Source organism: Hyposmocoma kahamanoa, unplaced genomic scaffold (genome assembly GCF_003589595.1).
Source record: "Hyposmocoma kahamanoa isolate Upper Pololo Valley unplaced genomic scaffold, ASM358959v1 134, whole genome shotgun sequence".
NCBI classification, from domain to species: domain Eukaryota; kingdom Metazoa; phylum Arthropoda; class Insecta; order Lepidoptera; family Cosmopterigidae; genus Hyposmocoma; species Hyposmocoma kahamanoa.
Window position 1 is genome coordinate 338176 of NW_020653477.1, and position 19872 is coordinate 358047.

Sequence of the window (19872 nt, forward strand, 5' to 3'; positions counted from 1 at the left end):
CTGAAGTGCTTTGGTATTCTTTTCTGTTATTCTGTTTTCAAATTCAAATTCATTTATTTCTTTGTGATACACAGGTTACAAAAGGTGTTACAAAAAGTTTATTATAAAATCACTATAATGAGGCTTGTAACATACAAAGACACATTTTTGGCTTTTTTCAATGTTCGTCGGGAAAATAAGTTCTAGTGAGAAGAGCGATAACCAAAATACAGTAATGGATACACATTCAACCACATCATCAGAAGTTCAGCAGTAGTCTGCTGAACTTCTGATGATGTGCCTGGAAAAACTATGTCAAATATTGTTTTCTTAGGTTTTCGCGATTGTTACACATAGGAAATGAAACTATTTTTCCGGATTTAAATCGCGTATATTTGTTTTTTCAAACAAACCGACACGTTTCGGGCCCTTTACAGGTCCCATGGACACGGTTGACTGACCGGTAACAAATATACGCGATTTAAATCCGGAAAAATAGTTTCATTTCAAATATTGTTTTTAACTTTAATTAACTTTTTGTTATTTCCATATTGCTTGAGAAAAGCACTATGTAAGCCTCGGCGGGAACGCGCCAGCGAGCAACTCATACTCGTCCAGCAATTCTTTACATCCCGGCCTCTGCAATAATGTACTATATCGATGCGTCGTAGATAACGCACACACTCAACATAGCCCCGCACTAGGGAAACCCTGTGTCGCGGGTGCCATGGACACACACATAGACAATCACAAATTACACCCAAACACACGAGAGAAATAATTGTAGGCCATATAACTATTTCTCCCGGCCCGGGAATCGAACCTGAGACCTCTGCGTGGCAGTCCGGCATGGTAATCGTTCGGCCACGGAGGCAGTAGATGAAAGGATGCAACAACCAATATTTTATTCATGTAGTTGGGTTAAAATTTTAGGCCTTATTTATCCTTCTACTAAGTTTTGTTATTGGATATAACTTACTTTTTTACGTAAACATTATGAACCAAAAGTAAATTATTATCTTTCACTCGTTTTATAAACTTAGTCGTTTGACCTTTACGCCCTTTCTACTCTAAAGTATCGATATACTTAAATAGGAGAGCTTCACATCAGCAGCAGTAGAGCTAGGTTCTTGTGAAAGAGGTCATCCAGGGAACTACTGCCACCTTACCGTCTGCCGCCAAACAGTAATGCGAGCATTACTGCTTACTACTTTTATTACTGCTTTTCAATTTTTGAAGGGTTATGAGTACTGGTAAAATTACAGGCACATGGAACTTGTCAACTTATGTCTCACCTCACGGTGATACAGCGGGATTGTCCCTTAGATCTTTGCGATTTATAGTTCTGAGTGGCACTGGAATTATTAATGATAGGCACACGCCTGCTTGTAAGATTTATTCCTCCCATCACTATGTATCATTAAATAAACTTTGTTTAGTTCATTATTATTTTTACGATTTTCACGTGATAGAAGCACTTTTGACGTATCACATGTACTTTTTTTTAAACCGAGGGTACGAAATAATACTTACGAGGACTCATCATCATATGTCCAAGCACGCAGCCGAAGATAGGTCTTCTAGGTGGTCCGGGAACGACATCGAGGGGATTTTGATCTCCCAGCACGTCCCACGCCACGAAAACCAAGACTAAGACCAGGACAACTGACCAGAACATTTTTGGGTGATCTGGAAATCAAATTAGATTATGATTTTACTATTTTATAATGCCTGGGGTAGGTAATGGAAAACAGACGTGACACGGTATATAAATATCCAAAGGGGGCAATTGAAAAGTCCGATTTTGCATGGCAAAATATCAACTTGAGACTCTTGATTCGGTTGAACGCAGAGCCACGAGACTTCTTAAGCTCGAATCTAAACTTCATAGTTTTTTCTACTGAATATATTTCGGTGAGTGTGCCAATGGACTCCATCAGCTTATCCACCCCGTCACTTTTTACCATCGAACATCCAGACGTATGGCGGGATATCATCCTTACTTTGTCGATATTTCCTTCAGGCAAATCAAATCAAATCAAATCAAATCAAAATCATTTATTCGTGTACACACGTCCATAAAGATCTTACAACTAAAGTGTATCAGTGTGCATTGCCCTTAGGCGTACGAATTTTTTACATTTTATAACAAGTCTTAAATTTACATTACATTAGAAAACCATTATTATTATTACAAATTTTACAAAATTATTATTATTACATTATAAGTCCCTATCACTAATCCTAATTCTAAAATAATATTCAATGTCATTTTTAGAATCTCAAATCCCTATCATTCATGAAATCGTTTACTGTATAATATGCCTTTGATATTAACAAATTATGTAAACGTTTTTTAAAACCGGTAATGTCACCTATTGCTCGAATACTTTTCGGAAGTTTATTGTACAATCTTGGCGCCATCGCACAGATATTTTTATTATATAATTCTGTCTTGCGTGTTACTAATTGAATATTTAAATGACGACGCGTACTATCTACTTTGGCAAAGAGTGTGGGATTTTTCCGGACGAAGAGGACTGCTTCAAATATATACATTGAAGGAACCGTCAGCAAACCTAGTTCCTTAAAATGTGGCACACAACTATCCATTCTCTTCAAACCACAAATGGCTCGCACACATCTCTTTTGTGCGATTAATACAGCCAGACTATCTTTGGCATTACCCCAAAATATGATACCGTACCTTATAATTGAGGCGACATATCCATGGTAGGTTACTAGTAATGCCTCTTTGTCTACCACTTTAGCTAGCCTCCACAAGGCGTAGGCAAATCTATGAAGTTTCATACACAATATCTCTATATGTTTTGTCCATGTCATATTATTATCAATATACACCCCTAAAAATTTTGTGTCCACTACCTCCTTAATTTCTGTATCAAGATATTTTATATCGTGGTCCTCTTGAGTCTTGTTAATTTTGTGTTTAAAATTAATGTACACAGTTTTACTTAAATTAATTTGAAGTCTATTGCTTTGTAACCATTTTATTATATTTATAATGTCGTTATTGATTTCTTGGTCAAATGAAATGTGACGCTCAATGTCAAAAATTACAGTACTATCATCCGCAAACATAAGCATGGGATATGACGTTGCTGTTGGAAAGTCATTAATATAAATTAAAAACAGCAATGGACCCAGTACTGATCCTTGTGGAATTCCATGTAGAACTGTTCTAGATGCAGAAAAATACGATATGTCAGTTTTGGTTTCATTCGATATTTTATTAATGCATGTCATTTGTTTTCGATTAGTCAAATACGATTCTATTAGTTCATGTACATTTCCCCTGATCCCATATCTAAACAGTTTATCGAGCAAAATATTATGATTGACAAAATCAAAGGCCTTTGTTAAGTCCATATATAATGCTATGACTGGTTTGCTTTTGTCCATTGCTTTTAGAACTATTAACAGTAACTCATAAATGGCTAAGTTCATTGATTGACCCTTTCTAAAGCCCTTTTGATTTTTTATAAGAATTTTATTTGTTTCTAAGTACGAGAGCATATTTTTATAAATGACTTTCTCGTAAACCTTAGCCAGAATTGAAATGAGAGATACAGGTCGGTAATTATTAATGTTTTCTTTATTATCTTTTTTATATAAAGGTTTTACGATAGATATTTTCAGTTCTTCCGGAAATATTCCATACTCCACTGAAATATTGATTAAGTATGACAATATTGGAGATATATATTCGGACACATGCTTAAGAACTGTCGTGTTTATTTCATCGTAGCCTGTACTCTTTGTATTCTTTAAATCCTTTATAATTTGCTGAATTTCCTTCTCAGTTGTTGGTATCATAAACATAGATTTACAAGTATACGGTATTTTAGTGCTTGTACTGGCAGCTGAATCATTATTGAAATTTGTTTCTTGTGCTTGATCAATGTAAAAGTCGTTAAAAGCGTTGGCAATTTCAGTTGGATCTGTTAAAATTTGTCCATTATGATATATTTTGTCACTATGTATTTTGGGTATTTTAGCGTTACTTTTATTTATTATTTGCCACGTTGCCTTTGACTTATTTATTGAATTTTTAATAAAATAATTATTTTGCGCTTTTTTAGTTAGCTGAATAATGCGCTTAAATCGTTTTGTGTAAGTCTTAAATTCTTCTAGATGTTTTTCGTATTGAGATAACCTATGCTTCCAAAATAATTGTCGCTTCTTTCTGCTACACAATTTTATTCCGCGTGATATCCACTTTGATTTCTTGGTAAGAGATATCTTTGCTTTAAATACCGGAAAACATAATCCGTAAAATAATCTAAAAAGTTCATAGAATACTGAAAATGCTGTCTTTGGATCTGATACTCCATCTAATTGCAGCCAATTTACATTCTTTATACATTCCATAAACTTATTCATATTATCCTTGCTATAATCTCTTTTCTTTATATACCAATGTTTCAGAGTACATGTTGCTTTAACAGGGCATTTAACTAATTGTGCAGAATGATCTGAAACACTAAGTTCTGTTACTTCCCCTTTGCACCTGTGCATGTTATGTGCTATATTATCTATGCAAGTACCACTGCATGGTCTTGTTATATCATGTATTTCCATTCTCATATTAAAATTTGCTAGTAAGCGTGTCAATCGGTTTGTTGTGTCATCTTCTTGTAATATATTAATATTAAAGTCTCCTGCTAGTATAATCCTTTGTTTTTTATTTTTGCTAACTAATGTCAAGATATCATCTAATTTGTCAAAAAAAATGTTTAAATTATTTTTTATATCTAGATTTTTAGGTACCCTGTATATACATACGATAGTCATATTATGTTCCAATATATTTACAGCACAGCATTCTATCAAATTACATATGCTTAACTTCGCAATTTCTTCATAGGGTTGGAATTTTAATCCGTCTCTAACTAATATGCAAGAACCACCATTTCTATCTGTGCGACAGTATGCAGCAGCCAATAAATAGTTTTCTATAATTAAATAATTTGTGTCCCCCAAAAGCATATTATGTTCAGTAACGCATATTATATCAACAAATTTTCCTGTCTCTCTTAGCTCATTAAGGGTTATTGAGAACATGTCCGATTTATCAATCAGGCCGTTAATATTTTGGTGAAGTATCCATAGAAAGTTATACACGAAAAAAATCAAGATCGTTGTTCCTGGTCACATTCTTTGTGGCAATTTTATCGTCTTCATTTACTAAAACAGGGGTTACATTTGTAAAATTAGAAGCGCCTATGCCCAAGTCTTCTGTTTGTGTACTCTTATTGCATGCATCTAGAATATAATCTTTATATTTACCCTGATTTTGAATTCGCAAAATTTCTCGTAATACATAACGACTTATGTTAGTAACTTTATCCTTTCTCGGTATGTAACTGTTAGTATAATTTAGATCTAAAAACGTGCAGTATTCGTGTTGTTCACATAGTTGGCTAATTACTTGATTTAACATAAATTCATTTAACGATTTGTTGAAGGGAACCTCACAAATTATTATATTTGTATTAGTTATGAAATTTAACCAAGTTCTTATGACCGTCTTGTATTCACACGGATTTGTGTCATTTGTACCCCCAACAACAACAACATAATCCTCTTTCGATAAGGACATAATTTCCGTTTTAAAACTATTTAAGACATCTAACATTTTCGCGCCTCCTTTCCAGAAACAACTTATTGAAAATTGTGAACCTAATACCGACTGAAGGCAAGGTTGTAAACCCTTCCCCTGTTGATCCGCAATTATAATTACTTTTTTAAGGGGTTTTGGCATTGTTTCCTCTACTTTCTTCACAATTTTCTTTCCGTTTTCTTCGAGAGATGTTGAACCGGGCGTCGCTACACCACGGAGTACGTGTGGTGAAGAGAATCGTGTTCGCCGGTGCCTGACTTCAATAAAGCCTTCTTCTCCTTCTACTTTCGTGTTATTATCTGTAGTCATAAGGGGAGGTATTTTAGGAGAAGAAATTAAGGTTGCAGAAGACCCTGTTTGATCTGACGACGTCTTCTTAGACTTCTCAGGCTTCCTTTTTGCTGGCACACGGTCTACTGCTGGAACTTCTTTTACTACTGGTCTACTTTGCATTTGTTTTGTACTTGCACCCAATTTATTATTTGGAGAATTTATTATTTGATTTGATTTGATTTTTGATTTGATCTTTGCTCTAAGATGTAGTGGTCAAAAGCAAGTCCTAAACCTAAGTATGAAGTAAAAGACGACTATGCCTACTTTTTTCCAGTTTCCCTGTAAGGGAAATACACTTATTTCATTTGTTAAGAAGGGTCATTACACTTTTAATAACTATATAGAGTCTGATGGTGTAAGAATTGGCGTGGCGGATTTGTTCCTGTTGTTGTTTAGTCATTCCTTTACTTACTGATGAATATAAAATGTATTAAATAATTTGATTTGCTTATTTTATGTACATGATAGATAGAAAATTATTTATATAATGGCCCGCAATCAATCAGGTGAATAATCTTAAAATGTTCCTCACAAAATATCCTTTTGTGTTTTTATGATGATAAGAATTTTGTATGTATGTACCTATATTTCCAGTGCGTGACGCAAAGCTTTTAAAAAATGTTTGCCAGCCCGATATCACGTTTACACATACAAATCCCCTCTCTGTTTTTAAAAAGTACTTAATATCCATAGAAGTAAAACTTGAAAGTAGGGTGAATGCTCTAGAAACGAGAGCTTTGCGCTATAAATGCAGTATTAGTATTAAAAACAGAACGCCGAATCGCTTAATAAGACAGTGTTCTGGTATGAAAGATGATCAGGATGATCAGGGCAGAAAAGGGATACTTCGATGGTTTGGTCAAGTAAATACGAGTAAGTACTCGATACTTTTGTTACGATACCGAGTAGTTTTAGTATCAAATCCCTTCTTTCGAGTTTTACTGGCTATCGGAAGAAAAATATTTGTATCGAATTGAAACGCGTACGCGATATTTATCCTTAATCCTACTTCCTAGGAAAAGATCACTTTTTTCCTAATTATTTTTCCTTTCCATTATATGCCTTACGTATTTAATTCCCCGTTTTGCAGCGAACAAACGCAAAACCACGAGGTACCCGAGTAATCAAATGTAGGTCTATTTATGGTCCCTTTGGATCATCTTGGATGAATTGTAACAATACATACATCTCAGCGAATGAGCGAAATTCATAAAGAGAAATGGCGGGTTCTTATGTAGTTTTGTGGGTTTAGTACTACAGTTTTTATATAGATTAATGTTTACTTTAAGTATTATTATATACGTCCACAGACATATATCTAGATATACGCCGCAAGTACAGCAATTTGTATGAAAACCGAGCGTACCACATTTTATGTAGCATGACGTCACAAGAACTATTTAGTCATGGGAAACCTCGTTCCGCGCTAAATCGATTGATTGAACGGAATACACGTATTCAATTCAATTAATCGATTCAAGTATTCGTTGATTACTAGTAGTCATGAAATATTAATACAGTAGTAAAATACCAAAACAAGGTAATTATGTCCTTCATTAAAATTTTGATAACTTAATAATTGAAACTTTAATTTATAATCAACTTCAAATATTAAAATTATTGTCCTTGAAATAATATAAGCTTATTATACCTATAACTGTCTTTTTGTAATAGAAGATCTTATCGATTGACTTAAATAATGAAAACGCACGTCAATATATGAACTTGCAACTGCCTAAAATAAATTTACTAGATGGTTTTCCGTCGGTAATTAATTAAATTCGTGAATGGCAAGACAACTGAAAATGTTACTGCTGACAAAATAGCTAAAATCTTACTAAAGTAACTTAAGGTTTACTTAATGTCGGCCTCGTGTAAAGTTTTTGCGTTTTGACCATTATTTCTCGGATTTCTATCTCTGCTACTCTGCATATTTAGATAGCATCTTTGGTGGGATGAACTAGACCACCTTCGTCCTTGTTCTGAAGCGTAGAAGCGCCAACTAAGTGTTTATCGATCGATTGATTGAACGGAATACGCGTAAACACGCGTATTCCATTCGAGTAATCGATTCTAAATAGAATTATTTTTGTTCAAGTATTTGTTGATTGCAAGTAGTAGTAATATTAATATAGTACAAAAATACTAGACTAAGATAGTTTAGTCGTTTAGTTTACTTTTAAAATATTCAGACTTGTCTTTTTAATTGACTTCAAATATTAAAATTATTGTCGTTCCAGTAAAATGAGCTTATTATATAACATCTTTTTGTAATAGATCTTATCGATTAACTTAAATAATGAAAACGCACCTCAATATATTAACTTGCGACTGTCTTATTAATTTTACTAGATGGTTTTCTGTTGGTAATTGATCAAATTGATGAATGTTAAAACAAATGAAATGTTGCTACTGACAAAATATGGTAACACCTTATTAATCAGAAGAGATTTACTTAACAATGGCCTCGTGTGAAATTTTTGTTATTTGTTTATTATTTCTCGGATTCCTAACTCTGCTACTCTGCATATTTGGATAGCATCTTAGGTGGGATAAACTAGACCACCTTCGTCCTCGAAAGCAACGAACTCAGACGTATGACCAACTCCAGGTTTTGTCAAAGACAGTGCGCTGTTAATTCTTTGCATTACATATTTTTTTGTATTACTCGTAATAATTAAATAATAGTAATATTTAATAAGTAATTACTTGCTCACTATATTCGGACATTCGAGGCAACGTGCTGCAAAAATTATCGAAATTACAGATACTACTGATAATAGATATTACAAAACTGAAAAAAAAAACGAAACGTTATAACAAGAGTTATAGAATATTTTTATACCATTACTAAGGTCTTAATAATTTTCGTCCCTTTGTTTTCACCAGAATCGAGAACAGTATTGCCCAACGTATACATCACTAAATGTTAAATTTGACCAAAAGAATGTACAAGCGGCCGTACCACGAAACTGAATGCATTATACAAAAGTGCGTTCGTTGGATATTTATGGCGTATTAACAAAGGATCACAAATATGTCGCGCCAAATAAAAACCGCACTGTATTACAAACATGAGACATACACTGGGTTGCATATATGTTTTCTCGAAATTCATAGAAAACCAAAATAATTGTTTTTAGAATAAATTATGCATCTTCTGATTACAAAATCACTTGCCCGTGGAAGGAAACGGCCCTGTTTACCCGTTTACCCACAGTTATGTTGCTTTTGCAGTTTATAATGGCACAATTATGCATTTTTCGCGTTTTCGACTGGCGTTTATCCACGATACCGGTCGAGCGCGTTCTGAAGTGTAGCAGCGGTAAGTAAGTGACTTCCACTTACTTTGGGCACGCGAAGTACGTACACTTGCGGCGTCTATCTAGATATATATCTGTGTATACGTCAAATTTGCAGTAATTATCGATTATCTAAATCTCGATCGATTAGCGGAATTATCGATTTAGGTATAATATTTAAAAAAAAAAAAAAAGTACGTTTATTTATTGAATTAAGTATTGTGCAGTGCGTGTTTGTAAAAAGTTAATTACTTTTTTCTTGTTATTAAGGTGCCGCCAAAATCTAAAGTATGGAGACGAATTGATTCGACTACTCAGACTGCTCATTTGAATAGGAATCGGAACACCCCTAGTTATGTAGAAAGAATGAATGTTAGTAGATTGATGGTATAAAATTATAGAGCAAATGTGGGTGGAAGCGTGGGGAGAGGTAGCCCTAGGCGAATATATCTCTATCATATTGAGGATGTCCATAAAAAAAGGCCGGGTTAAAAAAAACGACAATAAACGGACGTGTACGATAAGACTGATGAGAGTGCAGGAGACGGTTTTTTGGAAGCGTATCAGGTGATGATACATATAAATAATAAAAGTATTTGTCATATTTTCATTACTGCACAGTCTGCCGATATTGTGGAGTATATACGAGTGATAGCCAATGCTACCCTGAGGATCGAGCACTTGGGGTCCCGACACAATGTGAATTTTAATTCTACTGCCGGAAGGTATCTACCGATAGGGTATGTACCGACGTTTCTGAGGCCGACTACCGGACACCCACGTTGCGTCACACATCGCAGGCAGTACGTGTAAATAATAATTAGTCATTACTGCTTCATTACATTATTATGTATATATATAAGGTTTGTATGTTTGTGGTTCTTTTGTAACCTAAATAGAAATAAAAAGTAAAATAAATAAATATCTTAAATCCGCCATATTTTACCTTCACGTAAATTACAACAAATCGAAGGCCATCAAGTTGCGGGTACGGGTTTTTTGTACTCGATGCCATTCAATAAGTATTTTGATTTATAAATAGTCATAAGGATTCTTGAATATGTACTGTGTTTACCTTTATACATTTCGCTCGTGGGTATACCTATTCTGTGAGGCAGTAAATTCCACAGCTACTCAAACTGAAAATTTAATAATTACCAAAGTGGTAAATAGATTCAGTCTACAACTTTGTAAGGCGACGATTGTCAGTTAGACAGTATAGTTAGGTTCAGAGGTTGTCGTCTAAAAATCGCGATAGAAAATGAATTGCAAGCCGTGATTGTTTATCAGCTGGTCTTGCCATTATCGTCCTTATTTTAATACTCTAGCCAATAATTAATTTTACAGTGTAGTCAGAGAAATTTGTTCCTAAGAAAATGTTATTTTATTTTCTGTTGGACATCGTTGTATTTTATAATCTCAGTATAGAGTACTAAAAAAAGCTACCTCATTAGTCATTCATCCACTAGTTTGCCACCCTTAGAGGTGGAATATTCAAATTGAAATGGGACCACATCTGAGGTACCCTTTTTCCAACAAAAAAGAATCATCATCAGTCGAATTGAGAAATTCCTCCTTTTTTCAAGTCGGTTAAAAAAATAAGTTATACTATTCGAGTTCTTAGGTTTTCGATATTGTTACACATTGGAAATGAAACTATTTTTCCGGATTTTAATCGTGTATAATTGTTTTTTCTAACAAACCGACGTTTCGGGCCCTTTACAGGTCCCATGGTCACGGTTAACTGAGGTGGTACAGTCTTCAACCAGTTATGCCTAATATTAATGCAAACCACACTATTTTTTTCACTATAGTTACAATAGTTATTAATTAAATAGGTACCTTATTTTTCGTTTTACAAAGAAAACATTCCAATTTACGCTGCATTAAGTTTTACAAATTATTTTATTGAATGAATTTTTATTAAGTTCAATTTATTATTAATTAATAATAGAAATTAGAATAAACTAAAACATATTAATTAGTACTGCAGTCTCATGTCTGTTTGGGATTTTTCATCAGAGGAAATAATGGATCCCAAACTGGTGGTACGGAGAAACCATCTTTCCTGTTGAAATTAGTATGTTTTTTAATTTCAATGGCCTCTCGCAGCATCCTGGGTAGATAACGGACTTCTTTTGCAAGGACCTGGGGTTTGTGAAACTTAAATAAAAAATAAAAAATATTGTGATGAATCGTATTAACTTAAAACCGCACATAATTGAATAAAATTTTAGCGCAGAAGCTGCAAATAATTCGACGTCCACCATTGTCCGTAGTCGAAGCATAAGTAAGTAATGAGGCACCATATAAACAGTCACTGCCTTAGATGTTGCGACAGAAGTATTATAGGCAATGCTTACGGCATCGCGAGCAGCAACGGCAGCGGCTGAGTACAAACAAGGTATGACAAACTACATTCCAGTGTCAAAAGGGTCATTATCATTCCTAAACCTGACCTAAATCAGAGCCCACCAGCTACCGCTCAATGGGCCAACTCTATGAGCGTATTCTATATACCCGTCTCAGAGTCTACGTCGCGTCCAACAATTTCATTCCCGACAAACAATTCGGCTTTAGTTCTCGTGCGTTCAGCAAGTGTAGCTACCATTCAATGAAACCCACTTCTTCGATATGGTAAAATCTTTCGACAATCTGCCATATTTTATAAGCTATACAATCTTGGCTTGCCACATCGTCTTGTGCACATCATTCAAAACTTTGTAGCAAATCACTGTTTCCTCTATCGAATCGATAGTACATCCTCCGCACTCCATTAAAGCGGGAGTTCCGCAGGGCTCTGTACTTTCACCCCCCTAATTCTCATGGTATACCAATGGCATACCGAAGTCTGTAAATCGCGACCTGTTAGCCGATAACTCTGCACTCTACTACTCGGCGCACAGCACGAAGCTGGTTTTCGCAGCTCTTCAATCTGCCATCACACACCTTGGCGAATGGTTATGGCGAATACCAAACTCGCAAGCCAAATTCTCTAGAAAAATACGGTCAAACATCTAGGAGTTACACTCGACAGGCAGTAGCTGCTGCCTTGATGTTGGAGTTTTTGACCAATATTATCTGCCTGCACTTTTCGAAACTGTTAATCATCATTAACTGACCGCATTCCTCGTAACTGACACTGGCCCAAACCTAGTGCCCGCTATTAAGAAAATAATAATACTCTCGACAGGAAGCTGTCAAGCTGTCACACGTAACAACACTCCTGGGAAACTACTGTTGGTACCATTACCGTCCTGTAAGTCTGATACGATACGATAAGAAGAAGGTGTAGCAAAAACCGAGACACCCAAAAATATCTCTATCGGAAACCTGACTCAAAGCTGCTCAGGCAGTTCAAGTGCTGGAGTGACCTACCCCATCCTCTTCGTAACATTTCCAGTAGAAATGCTTTTAAGCACAAGTTTAAAAGTTCCCCCAGGGGGTTGTAACAGGGGATTCTTAATGGACGGAGTACCCAGTTCTGTTAGGCAAACAGGAAAGCTCCTAACATTTCCCAACACTTATTTATTTATACTTTTCATACGCACTTATTATATTGGATCAACAAGCGGGCAAACTAAAATGGGACTGGGCGAGTCACGTCTGCCGCATGTCAGACGAGTCGTTGGCTAAGGCCACCACAGAATGGATCCCCAACGATAGGAAACGACCATGCGGCAGGCCAAAGCGTCGGCGGAGAGACGAGCTAGACGCGCACCTAAAAGACTGGACCTCAGTGACGCAAAACAGAGAAATGTACAAAGACGGGAGGGAGGCCTTTTCCCAGCAGTGCGACAGAATAGGCTTTTTAAAAAATGTCGTTCGTTTGTAATTAGAATTTCTGAAACATGCTCGGAAATGTTTTCTTTACTTTTCTTTATTTTTGTTTTTTTTTACAACATGTAAGCAGCAAAACGGCCCGCCAGATGGAAAGCCGTCACCGTCACCGTCACCTGCAATACCAGCGGCGTCACGAGTGCGTTGTCCATCTTTTAGGTCCCTTCTCAAACCCCTTTTGAAGGACTCCAAGCTGTATTCCTGCAGAAAAAACCCCTATAGGGAGTTCTTTGCCGAAAATAAAAATCCATTACTGTCTCCTGCTTTAAATATAGTCTACTAACAAAGAGCTATGTAAATAGAGTAGCAGCGGTAGAGCTCCTCGTGGAAGAGTTCGTCCAGTGAAGTACTGCCACCTTGTCTATTTCTGCCGCCAGGCAGTAATGCTGACATTACTGCGTTCTAGTTTAGAAGGGTAAGGGTGCTGGTGAAGTAACAGGCACATGGCGCAGTGGCGGTGCCCCTAAGATCTTTGCAATTTACATCTCCAAGTGACACTGCAACTGTTATGGATAGGCGTGTCGCGTACCACCGTGCGCGCACAAATTGTTCGTCCCATCGCTTAATAAAAATAAACTGTCATAAATGGCTTACTGCTCAGTAACATCAGTGCCCCTAATGGCGTTAATTTAAAAAAAAAGTGTATATTATCTACTTATATCACGTTTAATTACTTCTCTAGATTCGCTCTGGACCTTTTGGAGGGAAAAGTTTCGTTTTTATTTTGATTTCAATTATTTTGTGAAATCTAGTTTAAAGTGGAATAGGATAGTGCTATTGTGCCTTAATCGAAGATTAAAACGCGAAATTATACGAATCTCGAACTAGAATACCCGTATCGGCACGTTTTAAGGAATCCCGAGTCGATCCAAGCACGCCGCCTCAAATTGCCTATCCTCTTTGTGGCGGCCATACTTACAGAAACATAATTAAACTTCATGTTTAGTCTGATGGCTTTGCCAAAGCCTTAATAAATAGTAAAAAAATATTAATTACTTCTTCTTGTTTATATAAACAATCTATTTTTATTTTATCCTTGTTTTGTTAGTGATTTTGTTATATAATTATTTACTTGTGTCTTACGTTGATTATGTGCCTTTAACCATTTTTTTTCTTCTGTATATTTCTTTTTTTCTTGAGAACTGTCCGCGAGCGCGCCCTTTTCCTCCGCCCTACCTATGACCTACGCCTATGTTGTCTACGCACAAGCAAACTCTTAGAAAACTTCATACTCGGCAGTGGGACGTATGATAGGTTAATGACAATGACCGATAAAACAACGCGCGTGTGTCATCATTATTATCACGCAAAGACAAAGCATTTTGCACCCATTGCCTTGCACCCTGACCTTGAATCCATTACTACGCCAGTGTTATTAGTTACGTAGTAGCTATTATAAGTAACTTGTAGTATTAGCGGCAATCATACATTGGCCTTTGACATTGTGTTATTATCACAATGATAAAATATAAAATAAATTATTTTTATTTTTCTTTTACATACTTACCTTTCTACCTCATATTGACGAGGCGATACCGAGGGCAACTAAAACTCTCAGTTTTGTACTCCACAACAGGAAAAATTTTATAAATAATTTTATTCTTAGTACCTTGGAGTACATATCTGTTGTGTGGCGTTTTTCTCTCAATGTACTTTGAGTTTCGTATATTGGCGAACTAGGGGATAAATCCGGGTTTGCGCACTTTCTGGTAACCGATTTCAATAAAACTTGGCAAATAAGTGAATTCCACGTACTTTTGAGGTCGGTTTTTTAGTACTCTGTGCTGAGATTATATTTGTTTATATTTGAAGTGTATATTTAATTGAGTTTTTGTCTCGGTCTAAATTGCATGATCTTGGTTTTTATTAAAATTTAATTCTAAATTATGGTCGTTTCGCCACGCTACAGTCGTATTTATAATGTTTAGGATTTCTTCGTTTGGTTTGGTGTTATTGTTACATGAAAATAGCGAGTGAAAAATCATCCGCGAACATAACACAGGTTTCACTTATGACTTTAGGTAGGCCGTTTATGTAAATTAAGAGTACTGCCAAGAACACTACCTTGTGGGATGGAATCCCTCACTTGCTGCATCTTTGACCTAATAGGCCTAATTACATGTGATTATATTTCCGAATATTCAACTTGAATATCTGTGACAGTAGAGCTCAGTAGACCTTACCTGTTTCTGTCGCCAAGCAGTAATGTGAACGGTTACCATGCCGGATTGCCACGCAGAGGTCCCAGGTTCGATTCCCGGGTCGGGAGAAACATTTATCTACATACTATAGCCTACATTTATTTATCTCGTGAGTTTGAGTGTAATTTGTGGTTGTCTATGTGTGTGTCCATGGCACCCGCGACACAATGTTTGCTAGCACGGGGCTATGTTGAATATGTGCGTTATAGTGCGTGCGTTAATGGTTCTTCTTTGTTCTCTCTTTAAATTACTGCGTTCCAGCCTGTACTGTCGTTCTCGATCCTAGACAATAACTGTCAAATAAGTAATACAAATGAAAAGACGCATGATGCGTATGAAGCTTCATACTTAACATTGTCTCTTGGTCGAGTATTACTTATTTGACGCCCTAATGGGCTGGTAGCTGTAAAGGTATCTATCTAACTGGGTGACAAAATGTTGAAAAAGAGTTCTCATAGATGGCGCTACGGCTAAAAAGTCGTTGAAAAACCAAATACAAAGATACGACGCAAGCACATAGAAAAATTCGTGAGGTCCGCTGGTTCGTTCCGTGGCTTAGCTGGTATAGCGTATGGCACGGTATGCTAGAGGACGTCGGTTAGAATTTTTTCTGAGTGTTCGATCTTTGTATTAATAATTATAACAAACCAGTGGAGTCATTTCACATCAAAAATAATTGAATATCAATTCAATAAAAATTTAATTATTTTTAACATACTTCAAAAAAAAGGAGGTGGAGGTTATAGGTTCGGCTGTATGCGTGTTTTCAGATATCTCCGTCAATTGTGGACCTATTTTGAAAATTCTTTTTTTAAAGGGTGCACTCTCGTGTTTGTCTCGTTGTCACCAAGTGAGAATGTAATGAGGGGATCCAGTGAAAATCAAAGGAAATCCTCAAAATTTATAGGCACGTCGGTGTATTCACCAATTTCTCCATCAATTGTGCACCGATTTTGAAAATTCTTCTTTTGTTGAAAGGGTATAACTCTCAAGGTGGTCCCTAATGCTGTTCCAGGTTAATTTCGGTTATTTCAAATCACTAATGATCTCTCGCAAATAAAAGTCGACATTTCACTTGGCACAATACATGTAATCAACAAATCACCGTCATTATGACAATCAGAAAAGAAAATATAAAATATACAAAGGAGTCCGTAACAATGTCATTATCACTAAGAAGCAATGACCTACCAACAAATGGACATCGGGTCTAACTTAGAATAAGAAAGGAATAGAATGATAGTTTCATATCAAACGAACTGTCACAAGTGAGGCAAAAATCAAATTCATGTAGGCTAGTTTTAGTAGTAGGTTAATTTTCGGTTTTAGTGAATATTTATATAAAAATGCAAGTTGAAACGCGTTAGTTCCTTGTGGAATGTGATGTTAGTATCAATTTTATGTTTGTCTGACGTATTTTTACTCTCATTTACCGCACATTTCGTCATTTTTAGCTAAAATTCTTGAGCTGTTCGCGGTGCAAGTTGACCTTGAAAAATATGTCCGAGGTTAACCTATACAAACGTAGTTACATGTAACGAAATATAAAAACCTAAAACATTTAATTTAAATTGTAACGTCATTGCAGTACTGCCTAAATTTGACAACAATTGAAGGGCCCAAAAACACCATATTCAGCTTCTACTGGAAACTTAACAAAATGCACCATATTTAGCTTCGACTGAAATTTACTTGGACACAAGAGTAATGGAATAGCCTTTCTCGTAAATATTAATTAATTTTTTTGTATTTATTATTATGTCGAATTTTGTACAAATTCACTTAAAGGTATAATAAAGAGTTGGGCAGATACATACATACAATTATTACTGCAAATGTGAAAATAAGCATGTACTTATAAGAAATGTACCGATATTCTAACTAAACGTAAACTCAAATATCCGTAATTCCGATTTATAACAAAACCGTTACGCTTTTGAGTAATTTGGATGCTTTTTACATAGACAAAATTAGCTTTTGTTTTGAAATCTTCGTAAAAACAAAACTTTATGAAAATTCGAGCTAATCTTATTTGGGGCAAATGTATTTTCTGACTTCTGATAGGTAATCCCAAGCCCTAAAACGAGTAGAACAATATTTCGTTAGTTATTGCTAACGTTTAATAAAAAAAATCATTTTAAAAATAGGATTAAAATCAAAGCAACTCTACAGTTTCTTTGTTCTAAATATTTCAATCGCTTGTGGTTCGAACAATTGAAAATGACCAAGAAGTTTATATAAGCTTCTTGAAACTCTTGGGTCTCTTTCCATCTTTGGCGCATGCAATGAGTAGAAAAAGGACAGTTAGCTATTTCATTATTACGTGTGCTTTTGTAATTTATATTTACAATTCAGTTATATATAAATTAAATACTATAAAACTGTACAAAATAACACTTTTAAATGAGCACTATGATAATTCAATAGGTTTGTTTATTGAAAATGTGATACAAAATCCTGTTTTCAAAGTTTACTGCAGTAATTTTTACAAGTTATTATTTGTACTGCATATATTGGTACTGCATGATTGACAACCGTGCTGTCACTCGAACAAACGAAGACTATTGCGCGATTGACGCTCTGTATGCGATTTTAACGCCCTACAGGTGCGGACACTTTTTGGCGCGAACCCGACGTCCATTTATTGGTCGGTCAATGCTAAGAAGTCAGAATCTAATGAAGGGATCCCATATAAATCGAACAAATCCGATAAACAAACCCTGAGGCCGGTTTTCTTTTTCAATAAAAAGGTTACAATTATTATATAAATAATATATAAAGTAAGAAATATCGAGATAATAAAAAGAACTCATATCGTGGTAAGAAACCCGTAATTAATGATAATCATTTTCGACTTTACGTCTCAGAGTGACGGGCGTAGTGTCAGTGCCCCTTATAATAATAATAATATCTTTATTTAAAAACACAGCCTTATAGACAGATAATGCATTTACTGATTAGAAATGTAAACACAATAAAATAAAACAAACAGGTTTAAAGGCGTATTAAATCTAAGGACAATGGCTCCTAAACTAGACTAGAAATCTTAGGAGACAGTGTTCAGTTAGGCGGGACTAAAGCACATGCCTGTATTTAATACCGAAGCAGTATAAAAATGAGCCTGAGCGATCTGGCATTGCCCCATATAATAATATCTTTATTTTAAAAAGACACTCCTTGACATTATATATTTATAGTACAGAGAAGAAATTTGCTTATTACAACGTAAATTAAAACAAGTAGGTATAAAGGCGTAACAAATCTAAGGACAATGGCTCCTAAACTAGATGTTCGTTCACGAACCAATCATTCTATGTACATTCACTCGTTCCCTCTCTCTTCATTGTCTTAATTTCACGTCATATTGGCTTTGTATGTTTTCATAACAATTAAATATATTAAATAAGTTCTGCATGGTAAAAATATTGCTTTGAATGAAGTTGCTTCTTTGAATGAACAATCTAAAGGTCCCTGGTTCGTTCCCGGGTTTCGGCACCAAATGTTCATTGCTAAATAAAAGCGACTTACAAATGACTGTATATTAGGAGACAGTTTCAGTTAGGCGGGACTAAAACATGTGTCTGTATTTAAAATCAAGACAAAGTATAAAAATGAGTCGGAGCGATCTTTACTAGGTATTTGATGCTCTGAGTAATACTTACTGCAACAGTTACGGCTCTAGGCGTGTAAATTACCACTAGACCCACGACTTGTTCTTCTCGTCGGTTGATATCACAAAAAAACACAATCCGAACTAAACAATACCCAATATAAACTCAAAAGGAAAAAAAACATATTACAATCAACGAATACGCGCTCTGAGCTCTGTTTGGATACTGAACATCCTGTCTTGCCCTTTACTAGTAATATAATTTTTAAAAACATTTTCCCGCAAAATGCAACATACATTATCTGCTGCAACAACAATTATGAAATTCGCAACAATATGAAACGACTAATGTATAAAGAACTTTGAAGTTTGTTCACACTGTTAAGCGGCGCATGTAACTGGAGATAATGACCAATGATAAAAACAGGTTTATTGTTGTGAGATAACGTCACATTAGACTAGACAAACTAAAGGTTTTCGATCACAAAAACACCCGTAATAAAGATTATGGCTGTTTTTGAACATAAAGATGTTTCGATAATATTGTATTATTTTATTAAAAATTATTTTTTAAATAAAAATTTTAAATTTAAAACTGTTTATTACAAATATTAATAACAAGTTACAGTACATTCAAGGTAGAATCTTAAACTTAAAGATTATTTGTCCTTTTCTAGTGAGTTGCGTTAATATGTAAGGTACAACAATTAAATCAATGACCAGTTTGCGTATGCCTCCTCTGATATTGATCTTCATGTTAAATCTTTTTAATTTGTTTTTGACTTGTATAGACTTTTTATCTGTGTAATTCATTTATAAGATTTTTTAGTAAGCTATTTAATATGTTCTCAACCCATTCACGAACACTTGAAGTAGCCTGGTCTAAGATTTTGCATCCGATAAGAGTACGCAATGTAGATTGCCGAGAAGTTATTTACAATACGTAGCTGACTTCATTGTCAT

At 35.2% G+C, this 19872-nt stretch overlaps 1 protein-coding gene across 1 annotated transcript in view; it reads right to left on the reverse strand.

Annotated features, from left to right (window-relative positions):
* LOC113240371 (cytochrome P450 4C1-like) overlaps positions 1-19009 on the reverse strand; it is a 48172-nt gene extending 29163 nt beyond the window's left edge. The window contains exons 1-2 of the mRNA XM_026477655.1: positions 18962-19009; positions 1513-1668 (exon numbers count right to left, since the gene is read on the reverse strand). Of these exons, the coding sequence (XP_026333440.1) occupies positions 1513-1657 (145 nt within the window). The 5' untranslated portion in view covers positions 1658-1668; positions 18962-19009. The remainder of the gene's footprint in view (positions 1-1512; positions 1669-18961) is intronic.
* Positions 19010-19872: the final 863 nt, after the last annotated feature.